The 14,258-nt window shown below is 38.0% G+C and overlaps 1 protein-coding gene across 2 annotated transcripts in view; it reads right to left on the bottom strand.

Moving 5' to 3' along the window:
• Nucleotides 1-14,258, bottom strand: part of ENPP6 (ectonucleotide pyrophosphatase/phosphodiesterase 6) — a 130,990-nt gene that overhangs the window by 41,133 nt on the left and 75,599 nt on the right. For both annotated transcript variants that reach the window (XM_017854361.1, XM_017854360.1), the window contains exon 3: nt 1,850-1,961. In XM_017854361.1, coding sequence (XP_017709850.1) covers nt 1,850-1,961 — 112 coding nt within the window. The remainder of the gene's footprint in view (nt 1-1,849; nt 1,962-14,258) is intronic.

Raw genomic sequence — 14,258 nt, 5'->3', positions numbered from 1 at the left:
CCGCCACCGCCATCACCACCACCGCCACCGCCGCCGCCACCAACACGGCCGCCGCCACCACAACCGCCGCCGCCACCGCCATCACCACCACCACCACCACCGCCACCACCGCCACCACCGCAGCCGCCACCAGCACCACCGCCGCCACCACCACCACCAAAACCTTCGCCGTTCCTAAATGTTCTCCAAGGTAAGGATGCATTTCCATAGCTTCTCTAGAGGAAACAGAGCCCAGCACTTATTCCCCGCCACATGCTGGTGTCTCTCAGGACAGGGAAGTCTGCTTAGACTGGCCAGCTAGTAGGCCAGTGCCAACCTGGGATTCTCATGGCTGTGCGATCTGTGCTCACCCCTCTGTGAATCACCGGGTGGTACAAAGTGACAATCCGTCGGCTGTTAAGATAAAATGAATGCAAAAAGGATGACATTGCCAGACTGTTGGGTTATTTGGAGGTATTTGTATGGCAACTCTAATCCAAATTTTCATATTTGGCACAGCCATGGGCTGCAGGGATGGCTGGCATTCTGGATATGTTGGAAACAGCATAGGTCAGACACAGAGCAATGTCCAAGTGCCAGCCTCGCTCATCTGCTGCACGTGCTGTGCTATTCTGCTTCACTCGCACAAAACTAGACTGCAGAGCAATATCCAGCTCATCCTTGTGTGGTTCTCCAGCACTCACGGGCAAGTACTTCTCCATTTCGATGTATTTTAAACCTGTTTTCTCTCCGACCTGTCAATGAGAGCATGAACCTTTATGTGCCCCCACCTCCCTGAACCCTCTTGGTAGGTTTCTTGGAAGTGGAATCATTCTAAGAAGCAGTGAAGGCAGGGTGCCGTTTTCTGCTTTCACTGCTCTGTGGGGGTGGCTGCTGTTCGCCATGGTGTGGGAGGGGCGTGGCAAGAAGAAAATCCATGATAGGTCAGCTTTGGATCTGAGGCGGTCTTCGTGACAGGCCATTTCATGTGGCTCGTGCTAGTGCTCTGTACATTGTGCCCTGGGTAAGTTGGTTCTCAGATATGCCCAGTTTGAAACCAGGCTCCTTTTCTTGGCGGGAATGAAGGTCCCGTCCCCAGTCTCTTTGCTCTGATTATGGCAGGTCTTCTGCCTGAGGCACCCAGGAAACACATTCAGTGGCCACAGTGACCTCAAGTCCGCTCCTGGAAACTCAAGAGCCCCCAACATCCACAGCCTCTCGGTTGCCGATCTCTACTTAATGCAAACTCCCACTTGGGCTCCCACCTTGATTTCTGCTTCCAGAGATTTCTGAGACTGACTTGAGGCTTTGTCCTGAACTGTCTTGATCAGTTTGCTTGACAGTCTTTTGTGTGCTATATAAGACAGCATTACTAATTCCTACATTTTTCCAATTGTGTGTCATGGTTCCATGTGGGAGGGAAAAAACAGATTCTGTGTTCTAATATACCCATGAGTTTCGTACATTTCTAAGAAAGGGGTAGGGTAGGCAATTTTCCCACACTTATTTGACCACATATCCTTCCTTTTTGCCAAATACTTATTAGTACCTTCAGAGACACAATTGGTCACTGAATCATGCTGAGGGAAATGATGCCATTTATATTGTTTCTCCATTGTTTAACAACATCAAAAAGGAGGTTCAAACCCTTAGGGATTTTCCTGCTCTCGATTCAACATTTCCAGACATTGCCCCTGCCCAAAATCACTTGCTCGCAGTTACTCCCTACTAGCAGCTAGCAGTCACCACACAAGAGGCTCACCAACTCTCTGAGACATGATTTCACCGCCACCAAGCCCTCTTAATTCACTTTAGGATCCATGATCAGTCCCAGAAACAAGGAAGAAAATGGTGCGTTTGGGACACTTACTTGAAGGAGTCAAGAGCATCGCTGACTGCATTGGCAAAATTGATATCCGTTGGGACATTTTTATATTCTAGGCAGTAGGTGGGTCTGACACCCAGAATCTCAACCTCACAGCCTGAGAAGGAAAAAGATGACAAATAGTTACTCTCTTCAATAAGCAAGGTCAAGTTATGAGCCTATTTCAGGAAGCAAACACCATTAGTCAAAATAAAAAATAAAAATGTGTATTTTTATGAACTAAAATAACTTATTGCTAATAGGTGGTGTATTCAACTGCAATTTTGCATAACTGGAGCAGAGGTTCTCAAATGTCACTCCTATGCAACACTGGTGTCCCATGTCAGAGATTGGCAAAAATTAGACAACAACTATCTTTCCCAATTTGAAACAAAACACAATTAATCAATATATACAAATACCTCAACTGAAAGTTTCTTCAATCGATTTTTCATGAATCTAAGTCTTTCATGAAAGTCTTCTAGTGTACCTTTGCCTTTTTTAGAATCAAGTATTAGGTAGTATCTGATTAGTCAGAAGATTATAAAATAAATATTTCACTATCCTGTGGCATTATACAAAAGCTAACTGGACTTAGAGGTACTCTATCAAATTGGCAAGCTAAAAATCAGTGAGTTCAAGCAAGAGGTCTGAGCCACATCCTTGCCTCGACCAAAACAGAGTGAAAGAATCAAACTCATTCCGACGTGAACAGACTCAGCTTTTCTGCCCCAGACTCCTGGACAAGTAGAAGTAGTTGCTCTGCAGAGGAGACACCCATCCATATTAGGAGAACATAGAACAGGAGAGGGATGTGCCCAACTCGGTTTCCGCTAGTTGGGTAAATATTTATTGGGCACTTACTATGACCTAGTCACTATGTTCAGACACAGTGGAAACAGAAATGAATCAGGTAGGATCTCCTTCCAGGAGCATCCCAGAGTTTAGTCTAGTGGGAGGGGACACAGGAAAGCAGCGTAGTATGTGAAGTAAGGTGCATAATTCCTGGGTGTTGTGGGAATCAGATGAAGGGCCCTGACTTCAGGCATCCCTTCCTCCTGAAAGCCTTCCTCAGGTCCCAATGTTGGGCTCAGTTTTGTAGATTTAGCCACGGCAATGGGATGCAGGTGGGCTGGGAGGACGTTCCAGGCCAAGGCAGCAGCTTGGCCAAACGTTCAGAGAATTTCTGAGCAATACTGTATGTGTAGAGAACTGTAAATACCATAATATGCCAGACAATGATGCCAGGAGACCAGATGCTGCTCTTTCTTGTAGCCCAGGGAAAATGATATACAAGGTGAGGTAATTAAAAGTGGGACAAGAAGGGAGTGCAGGAGGAAAGGAGGAAGGAGTCTCTGTCAGGAAGCACATCAACCCCACCCCTGGGTACACCTGCCAGCTGGTTACAGCCGATTTAAAAGACCATAGGGCAGCCTCCAGAAAGCATCCCTTCATCTGGCATACTATAGCAAGACCTGGGTGTGTCGTGGGAGACCCTAGTGCTTTCTGCTTGATATGTTGGGTTCAGGGTGAGCAAGGGCCCCTACAATAACTGGGACAGAACTAGAAGGCACGAAGCTTCCTTTTCCAAAACATGTTTTTTGAGAGGAAAAAATAGGCTAGGTGACCCAGAAATAAATACTGCTCATGACTTCCAGGAAAATATTCATTAGAGTAAGAAATGTCGGTGGATTCTTGAATGACTATATCACTTTAGATACCAGTGTTTCATTGTTGAAGGTGATTTGTGAATTGTTATTGCTCTTTCCAAGCTATTTTTTCTGTATCCACCTTGTGCTCAGTGCCAGAAACCCCAAGGCAAATAAGATATCACCTACCCTTTAAAAGTTTAACAGGCACGTACAATGTGACCAGGTGTCTGCTTCTAGCATCTCTGACACATCTGTATGTAAATTGTAAGTAATGCAGGTATGATCATGGTTTTGAAGATAAAAGAAATGGCATTCTTTTTTGGTGTTTGCACGTAATACAAAACTGTAAATGTTTTTGGTATGAGCAATAATAAATATGTCTGTTAATGTTATCAAACATGTTCTCTTAATACTTCTATATAAATAAAATGAATCTGGACTTAACACTGGCATAGTAATACAGTTCACTTGAGAAATTTACCCTTGCCTCAGGTTAAAGTAGAATACAAACTATTTTTATTGATTAATTACCTGTAAAATTCTCTAGTACAGGTAGAGGCAGGATGTGTCAAAGTAGAGCTGTTGTTACAGTGCTATGGAATTCTTTATTTTCAAAAACTATAATTAATTTTAATTTAACCAAACATCATGGCAGCAGCCTACAGTGGCTACCTAGGCTAAAGGTAGGATAGGAGAATCGAGAGAAATTCCCCCAAAGTACACAGACTCTTCACTGAGGGCAAAGCAATAGTTCATCAAAGACTAAGGACATACATCAGAGTGGAAAGGGATCTTCCAACTTGCAGAAAGCTGTAGATAATGCTGGAAAGAAAAAGAATTCCTCAGTGACCCAGGAAGTTGGCAACATGAATTCTCTATGTAAAGCACTGGACAAATGGCAAGACTTGCTAAAGTGATCATCCCTATCATTTCTCACCTGTGACACTGGTGGGAAAATGAATCTAACTAAATCTTCAAGAAAGCCCAGAGCCAGCTCAACTACAAATTAGATTGATTTGGATGCCACCCTAGAGGAATGAAATAGGAAGATATAGGGTCTTTCTGGGGAAAATATTATTTACCATATTATCTCTATTGTTCTTTCTCACACAATGTCCAACATACAATAAAAAATCACGAAACATGTTAAAAATAGTAAAACGTGCCCCCATAATTAAGAGAAAAAATAATCAACAGAATCAGATCCATAGATAGCACAATTGTCAGCGAGAAAGGTTAAACATAAAATACATTTTAAAAAAAGATTATTGACTAAAGCAAAATCAGTAACAATATATTATGGACTTTACAGCATATGTAAAAGTAAAACATGACAATAAGAATATAAAAAGTGCATATGTGGACAAATGGCATTATATAATAAAATTTTTAAACTCTCATGTCATTTGTGAAGTAATATTATTTTAAAGTAGACATAAATAAGTTATAGATGTGTGCTGAAATGTCTAGAATAACCATTAGGAAAAAAACACAATAAAATCTAAGATTAATAAAGAAGAATTCTTTATTTATTAAAGAATTAAAGAATTTATTAAAGAATTTATTAAAGAATTTATTAAAGAATTAAAGAATTTATTAAAGAATTCTTTATTAATAAAGATAGAATTCTAAAAGTACTCCATCAGTGAGAAAAAGACAGGAAAGGAGAAACAAAGGAACAAAAACTGTTAAGACAAATAAAAAAACAGTATGAAGATGAGAGTTTAAAACTCTACCATATCAATAATTACATCAAATATAAATGGGCTAAATTTGTTATTTAAAAGGCAGAGGTGGGTCAGACTGAATAAAAAAGCGAGACCCGAGGTCATGAGTTTGAGACTGGCCTGGCCAACAAGGTGAAACCCTGCCTCTATTAAAAATATAAAAGTAGCCAGATGTATACTGCGTGCCTGTATTCCCAGCTACTTGGGAGGCTGAAGCAGGAGAATCCCTTGAACCCAGGGAGTGGAGGTTGCAGTGAGCTGAGATTGCGCCATTGCACTCCAGCCTGGGCAATGAGAGCGAAACTCTGTATCAAGATAAATTTTAAAAAATCATTAAGCCTAAGTGATAATAACTATTAAGGTAGTTATGTGAAAATATTTTATGGAAGAATAAGGTGTATACTTAGCATTTTTAATATAATAATTTGGGTCTAAAGTTCCAAATTATGTCAACAAAAATTGGGAGAGAGTGCCAGGGAAGGAAGAGAAAGCATTTTCATTGTCGATGAAGGAAAGGGATGGTCAATATACAATGTTTCATTCTAGATATTGATTTAAAAGATTTGAACGTACAGAACAGTTGTATGCATAGCTTTCGAGTCATCAAGGAAAAAAACATAAAAAATTGATCAAATATCAGAGCACATAAAAGTGAATAAAAGGAAGCAACCAAGAAGCATTAATACTGAATGAACAAAAAAGGAGAAAACCAAATACATTAATTTCAGAATTATTGGGAATAGATTAAACTCTACTTTTTTTTTGAGGTGGAGTCTCACTCTATCACTCAGGCTGGAGTGCAGTGGCATGATCTCGGCTCACTGCAACTTCCACCTCTCAGGTTCAAGCAATTCTCCCACCTCAACCTCCCGAGTAGTTGGGATTACAGGCATTTGCCACCATGCCTGGCTAATTTTTGCATTTTTAGTAGACACGAAGTTTCACCATGATGGCCAGGCTGGTCTCAGACTCCTGAACTCAAGTGGTGTGCCTGCCTCGGCCTCTCAAACTGCTAGAATTACAGGCATGAGCCACCATGCCTGGGCGGTTAAACTATTTTTAAAGAATGTCAAGATGATGTAAGAAATAAAATCCAACTTTAAACTATTTACAAAATGCACATTTGAAATAAAATGATACAGAAAGAATAGATATAAAAGAATAGGCAAAAAAAAAAAAAAAAACCCAAAGGTAAATTAAAAAATCAGATTTGTCAATAATATTATAGTAAATTATGGCATTGAAAGCCTAAAACAGCTATAAATATACATAAATAATTATGAATGTGTATGATTATATATATATCATAAAAACCTGCACACACAAAAAATCTTGGAAACATAAAGTGCAAAATTGCAACTTGGTGGAAAACTTTCATGACAGTTCAAGATATAAAGAATAAATACAAAGATAGAGAATTCAAATGTTAGTATCAATAGGCTGGATTCAATAGATACTGAAAAGTTTGTCTTATTAGCATAGAATGTGCATTCTTTTCAAATATAACTGTTGAAAAAACTGATCATATTCTGGTCAAAAAGAAAACCTCAGTAACTTCCAAAAGCAGAATTTTGTAGGCCACAATGCATACTATCTGATCAAGGATAATAAAATTAGGAATTAGTCATGATACTTAACTACCAATAAATCTAACTGCCTATATTAAAAAGAAACCTTTATGTTACTTGGTGTAAAGAGGAAATGAAAACTTCACTGACAGGCTAGTTATTAGCAACAGTGAAAACTCTACATTTTTCAAAACTTCAAGGGATGCATTTTCATTTAGGTGAGAAGCAAATCAGGAATGCTATCATCACCGCTGTAATTTATTATTATTACTGTTATAGAACTCAAACAGGAAAAAGAAATAAGAAACGAATGCTGGAAATCAGGAGGCATATGAGTGTTCCTCTACTGGAATGTTTTGAAAACTTTTTGTCTGTAATCTGTGGCAAAAGGCATTGACATAGTACAAAAACACCCCCCAACATACACACACACACACACACACACACCCCGGAAACAAAATTTCACCAAATTATAGGCAATGTACATGAATACTTTCTTTTTCTATTCTGTTCTGTGTTTTTAAAAAATGCTTATTAGCAATCCATAAGCTGGTTTCAACTTGGATTTGGGGCTCACTGTCATCCATTGAGACTAAGGTTGCTATGAAACTCGGACAACTTCTATGGTCTACATGCTTTGCCTAGCAAACCACTGCTAGAAACACACTCTAAAAAAATTAAGTTGTATATACAGGCATCTTTATTACAATATTATTTATAAAATTGAGAAGCAATTTAAACATTTGATAATAGAGGTATGGTTAAATTATAGCACATCCACATAATGAAGTACTATGCAGGCATTAAAATAATGATGTCATTTTATTTAGTGACATAATATTTTGAAAGAAAAAAGCTACAAAATAGTGTATCATGGAAGATCTCCTTTTTGGAAATATTTAAAGCAGATTATGTCCGAAAAAGAGTAGAAGTAAATACAACAAAATAGAAGAAAGGACACAATTTTGATGACTGGTTTGGCAGAGACTTTTTTGGTTGAAGGGATTCCAAATTCCCTTCTCTGTTTCTATTTTGCAGAATGTAAAGAAGAAAACTTCCTCACTTCCTCAGGTCCCCTTGCGGGTAGGAATTGTCATTTGACTTAGAAGTGGCATTGAGATTGGATGTGGAGCTTAGGGTGGGGAACTTTGCTTCTCATGAAAGACAAGGTGTGCCGCTGGCCAAGCTACTCTCTTCTTCAGTTTGGGATGCGGTTGTGAGGGCAGGATCCCTGGGCCGGCAGCAGCTGTCTTGAAACTATACGGCAAGCATGAAGATAAGCCAATGTGCTGAAACAGGCAAGGGATATAAAGAGCCTGGGTTTTGGCCGGGCGTGGTGGCTCACACCTGTAATCTCAGCACTTTGGGAGGCTGAGGCAGGCGGATCACCAGGTCCGGAGATCAAGACCATCCTGGCTAACATGGTGAAACCCTGTCTCTACTAAAAATACAAAAAATTAGCCGGGCGAGGTGGTGGGTGCCTGTAGTCCCAGCTACTCGGGAGGCTGAGGAGGAGAATGGCGTGAGCACAGAAGGCAGAGCTTGCAATGAGTTGAGACTGCACCACTGCACTCCAGCCTGGGCAACAGAGTGAGACTCCGTCTCAAAAAAAAAAAAAAAAAAAAGAGTCTGGGTTTTAAAATGACGTTGGTAAATGTCTGAACCACATAAAGCACTCCTTGTTACATGACACAAATAAATTCCTTTGTGTTTATCCAGTCTAAACTAGATTCTATATCACTTGCAGCAGACAAGTGCTAACTGACAGAGAGAGATAGTGGCAACTTTCTGTTCTTATTATTACTTATCTGAATGGAGCTAACTTTTATAAAATAAATGTTGCTTTTGTTATAAGAAACCAAAACTTACTTTTTAGTGTTAACTTCCAACTGCCTTGTAATATGCCAATTAGGACACAGAAGTTCCATTGTGTGACTGTATCACTATTTATCCATCCTAAAGTTGTTGAACATTTGGGTCATTGCCAGTGTTCACATACAGTAGATGATGCTGACAGAAACATTTCTGTACACTTTCTTTGCTGCACATAGGAATGCATATCTGTTAGGATACACGCATGAAGAGAAGAGCTAGATTTGGGGAATGCATACAGTCAACTTTATAAGATAGTGTCAAAGAGTTTTGTAAAGCTGTTGTATCAACTTGCTTCCACCAGCACTCTCTTTCTTTCTTTCTCTTTTCCCTTCCTTCCTTCCTTCCTTCCTTCCTTCCTTCCTTCCTGCCTGCCTGCCTGCCTTCCTCTCCTCCTCCTCCTCCTCCTCCCCCTCCTCCTCCTTCTTCTTCTTCTTCTCTCTCTCTCTTCTCTCTCTCTCTCTCTCTCTCTCTCTCTTTCTTTCGATAGAGTCTCCCTCTGTCACCCAGGCTGGAGTGCAGTGTGCAGTGGTGTGATCTTGACTCACTGCAACCTCCACCTCCTGGGTTCAAGTGATTCTCCTGCCTCAGTCTCCCAGACTAGCTGGGACTACAGGTGCCCTCCACCATGGCCGGCTAATTTTTTATTTATTTATTTATTTATTTATTTATTTATTTTTAGTAGAGATGAGGTTTCATCATGCTGGCCAGGTTGGTCTCGAACTCTTGACTTCAGGTGATCCACCTGCCTCGGCCTCCCAAAGTGCTGGGATTACAGGTGTGAGCCACTGTGCCCGGCCTCCACCAGCACTTTCTAAGACTCAGTTGCTCCATCCTAATCAACACTTGGATTTGTTGGTTTTCAAAATTATCCATTTCCCCTTTTTGTGTGCGACTGTCAAGAGTCTGTAGAGAAACAAGGACCAATAGAATACACACACACACACACACACACACACACACACACACACAGATATACAAAGAGGTATATTATGAGGAATTGGCTTCCACAATTATGGAGGCTGAGAAGTCCCACCATCTGCCATTCGCAAGCTGGAGATCTAAGAAACCTGGTGGTTGTAATTCAGTCCTAATTCAGTCTGAAGGCCTGAGAACCAGGAGCACTGAGAGCAGAAGATGGATGTCCCAGTTGAAGTGATCAGGTAGGAAGGAGTGACTCCTTCCCTCCTAAGCCTTTTTTTTTTTTTTGAGACAGAGTCTCGCTCTGTGGCCCAGGCTGGAGTGCAGTGGCCAGATCTCAGCTCACTGCAAGCTCCACCTCCCGGGTTCCTGCCATTCTCCTGCCTCAGCCTCCCGAGTAGCTGGGACTACAGGTGCCGCCACCAAGCCTGGCTAATTTTTTGTATTTTTAGTAGAGACGGGGTTTCACCGTGTTAGCCAGGATGGTCTCGATCTCCTGACCTCGTGATCTTCCCGCCTCAGCCTCCCAAAGTGCTGGGATTACAGGCGTGAGCCACCACACCCAGCCAAGCCTTTAGTTCTATTCGGGCCCTCAAGGGATTGGATGATGGCCACCTGCACTGGGGAGGGCAAAGTGCATTACTGAGTCCACTGATTCAAACATCAATCTCAACTGGAAATCCCCTACCAGAGACGCACAGAAATTATATTTAATCTGGGAACCCCTCGACCAGTCAAGTTGACACATAGAAGTAACCATCAGAGAGGGTATGATGAGTTATCACGTTGTAGTTTTATTTTACTTTTTTTTCTGCTAACAAGGCTGAATGTCTTTACATATGTTTATTGACCATTGGGATACCCAATTATGTAAACTGTTAGCTCAAATCTCTTCCATATTTTTCTGTTGAGCTAACTTTTTCTTTTTTATTTATAGGAATTCTGCATATATTCCAGATACGAACTTGTTGTTTGTTTTATTTCCTCATACTTTGTAATTATTTTTGCCCTTCCTAATAAGGTCTTTTCATAAAGAGAAGCTTCTAATTTTAATGACTACTTCATCAGTCATGTTTCTGTGTTGTTAATGCTATTTTTTTCCCGCTTAAGAAATATTTTTCTTATCCAAAGTCATGAAGATATTCACCTATGTTTTCTTTCTTCGGTTCCAAATTTTTCTAAACACAGAAGCTTTATGTTTTCCATTTTCCATTTAGATCCACAATCCATCAGGAATTACCTAGAATTAATTTTCATATATGGTATTAGATAGGAGTCAGAAGATGTATATGCACACACACACACACATATAGGAGTTAGAAGATGTATAAATACATATATACACACATACATATATATATAATCTCCAATTGATCAATCATAATTTTTTGGAGACTATCTTTTATCACTTTGTGGCAGTGTCACTGTCATAAATCTGATATTGGATCATATGTTTGTGGGTTTATTTCAGGAATTTCTGACCTTTACCCTTAGTCTATTTAACTACTCTTGCGGAAATACAATTTGTCTTCCTTTTTGTAATTTAAAATAGGTCTGTATCTATTAATGGAGTAAATCTTCCTGTTTTGTTCATCTGTCTCCAAATAGTTTCAGCTATTCTCGAGTCTTTGCATTTCATATAAATTTTAGAATCAATCTTTCAATTCACACACACACACATAGTTGGGATTTTGATTGGGATTACAGTGAATCTGTAGATCCATTCTGAGAAAACTGATAAAATATTAAGATTACCTATTTATAAACATAATATATTTTTCCAATTATTTAGGCCTTTTACATTTCTTTAAATGCTTTTGATATTACGTTCTTGAGCCATTTTGTTAGATTTATTCTTCCATCTTTCATGTATTTGAATTTACTATGAATGGTATCGACCTTTTAATTTTTTCTCAGTTTTAGTTGATATTAATACAATAATTTTAAACGTTGAATTTGTATAAAAATGCCTCTTATTAATTCTAAAAGTGAATTCTTTGCGGTTTTTCCAAAACAGTCATCTGTGAATAATGACAGTTTTTTGCCTTTGTAATTGTTTTACTTTTAGACAAAGCTGAATAGAAGTCATGCTAGAAGGCACCCTCACATAGTCCTGAATGCATTTCACCATAAACTATAATGTTCGTTGTCACTTTTTTTTTGGTAGATATCCTTTATCACACTAAGGGTGCAGCGTACTAGCTACCCAACTTTATTTTAGTAAATCTTAGTTTAGGATTGTATCAATTGCTTTTCATGTATCTACTGAAATGATTAAATGATTTTCTCTTTCATTGTAATACTGTTGTAAATGATATTGATTGATTTTTTTTTTTTCTTTCAGATGGAGTCTCACTCTGTCACCCAGACTGGCGTGATTTTTAAATGTTAAACGTGCGTTTTCCTTTTATAAATCCAATTGTTTGGCATATATTATTCTATTTACGTATTGATAGATTCAGGATGCAAATACTTTGCTTCTAATTTTTCTATCTATGTTCATGAAAAAGGTTGTCTTGTAATTTTACTTTCTTTTAATGTTTGTCACATTTTTGTATCAAGATTATGCTAACCTCATTATGGTAGTGATTTATCTTTTTTTTTTTTTTTTTAAGAGTTGGTATCTCACTATGTTGGCCAGGCCAGTCTTGAATTCCTGAACTCTGGGGATCTTCTTGCCTCAGCCTCCCAAGTAGCTGGGATTACAAGTGTGTGCCACCATGCCTGACTCGATTTATCTTTATGCATTCTCTGAAAGAATTTCTGTAAGATTGCTATTATTTTTTCCTTAAATGTTTGAAAACTACACTAGTGGAGGTGTCTAATGCTGGGTTATTATTTTAGGAATGGTTTTTTAAAGATTTAATTTAAAAACAGATATAGAAGTATTCCAATTTTCTATTTCTTTTTTTGTGTTTTGGTGATGTTTTCCCTAGAAATCTGTCTGTTTCATCTGCGCTTTCAAATACATTGGTGTAACATTTTCATACTCTGTTGCTGGATTTTTAAGGTTTACAGGTTCTCTGTTGATATCCTTTTTTCATTTCATTATTGGCTATTTGTGTCTTCGCTCTTTATTTCTTTATAAGCCTTGTCAAGTTTGCATCCATTTTAATAGGCCTTTTTTCCCAAAAAATAAATGGGGCTTTGTCAGTTTTCTTTGTCGTATGTTTATTTTCTATTTTATTCATTTCTGCTCTTCATGATTTTCTTCTTTATATTTGGGGATAATTTAATTTGCCTTGAGTTGGAGACAAATCATTACTTTTTGCCATCTTAGCTAATGCATCTTGTATGCCTGTTAATTTCCTTATAAGGTTGACTTTAGCTGCATTATTCTTAAGCCACTACATCATATGTAGCATTTTTACTATCCCTCAGTTCAAGATTTTTCTAAGTTTTCACAATTACTTCTTTGAATCAAAAGTTATTTAGAAGTCTGGTTATTTTCCAAATGTATGAGATTTTAAGTTTTATTTTTGTTATTGATTACTGTTTAATTACATGACAGTCATAGGACACATTCTGATGATTTCAGACCTTTTCAATTTGTTGAGAAAGATTTTATGGCTAACATATGGCCATTTTTGATAAATGTTTCATGTGTACTTGAAAGTAATGTTTATGCAGCAGCTAGGTGCAGAGTTCTAGTAAATTCAATTAGGTAAAAATGTTAATTATGTAAATTTTCTGTATGTTTCTAACTTCTTGTTCTCTTATTCTATCAGTTATTGAGAAAGATGTATTTAAGTCCACTATCATTGTGAATTTACCTGTTTCTCCTTTTAGTGCTGCCAATTTTTGACTTATTTATGTTGAGAGTGTGTAATTAGGAACATTACTATTTACACTGTTACATCTTCTTAGCAGATAAAAATTTATATCAACATGAATTGTCCTTAACTTAAAAACATTCTCGGCTTAGAGTCTACATTGCCTAGTGTTATTATAGCTGCACCAGCTCTCTTAGTGTTTTGTGCAGTGTGTCTTTTAAAAATGCGATCACTTTCAACTTTCTGCATACTTATATTTAATGCATGTCTTCATCAATAGCCTATATTAGTTTTTGGTTTTATCCAGTCCAATGATAGTTATTTTTAAAGTAAATTTCTATCAAAGTTTAACATAGATGCAAAAAAGTCAATAATTCATAAGGGTACTGTTCAGTGAATCCTTAAGAGGCGAAGGCAGCTGTATACTGAGTATCCATGTCAGGAAACAGAACATAGTCATCACTTATGGGTGCCTTTTCATGCTCCCTTCTCATCACTGTTCACCCAAGGGTGAATACTGTTCTAACACTGTACATTAGCTTCAGCTGTTTTGAATTTTCTGTAAATGGAACACTACATATATTCTGATTCATTAAAATATTTAACAAAATACTAGTAAAAAAATAAAAATTTACATTAATGTATTTTCTGATATTTTTGTGTTTAAATCAGCCAATTAACTACATTTTGTATCCATCACACATTTGATAGTTTTTGTCTCCTTCTTTAATTTCTTTTGAATAAAGTATACATTGTTATTATTGTGCCATTTTCCTTCCTCTATTAGTTTGCTATTTATATATTTTGATTAACCTCTTCCTTGCAAAGGGCCCCAGAGATGATAAAAATGGAAATATTAGTCTATTAAAGTCTATTAAATTTTATATTTATTAAATTTTTTA

This window comes from Rhinopithecus bieti, unplaced genomic scaffold, assembly GCF_001698545.2.
Source record: "Rhinopithecus bieti isolate Rb0 unplaced genomic scaffold, ASM169854v2 scaffold_38004, whole genome shotgun sequence".
Lineage (NCBI taxonomy): Eukaryota > Metazoa > Chordata > Mammalia > Primates > Cercopithecidae > Rhinopithecus > Rhinopithecus bieti.
The sequence above is the reverse complement of the archived record's forward strand: the minus strand, read 5'-3'. Positions and strand labels throughout refer to the sequence as shown.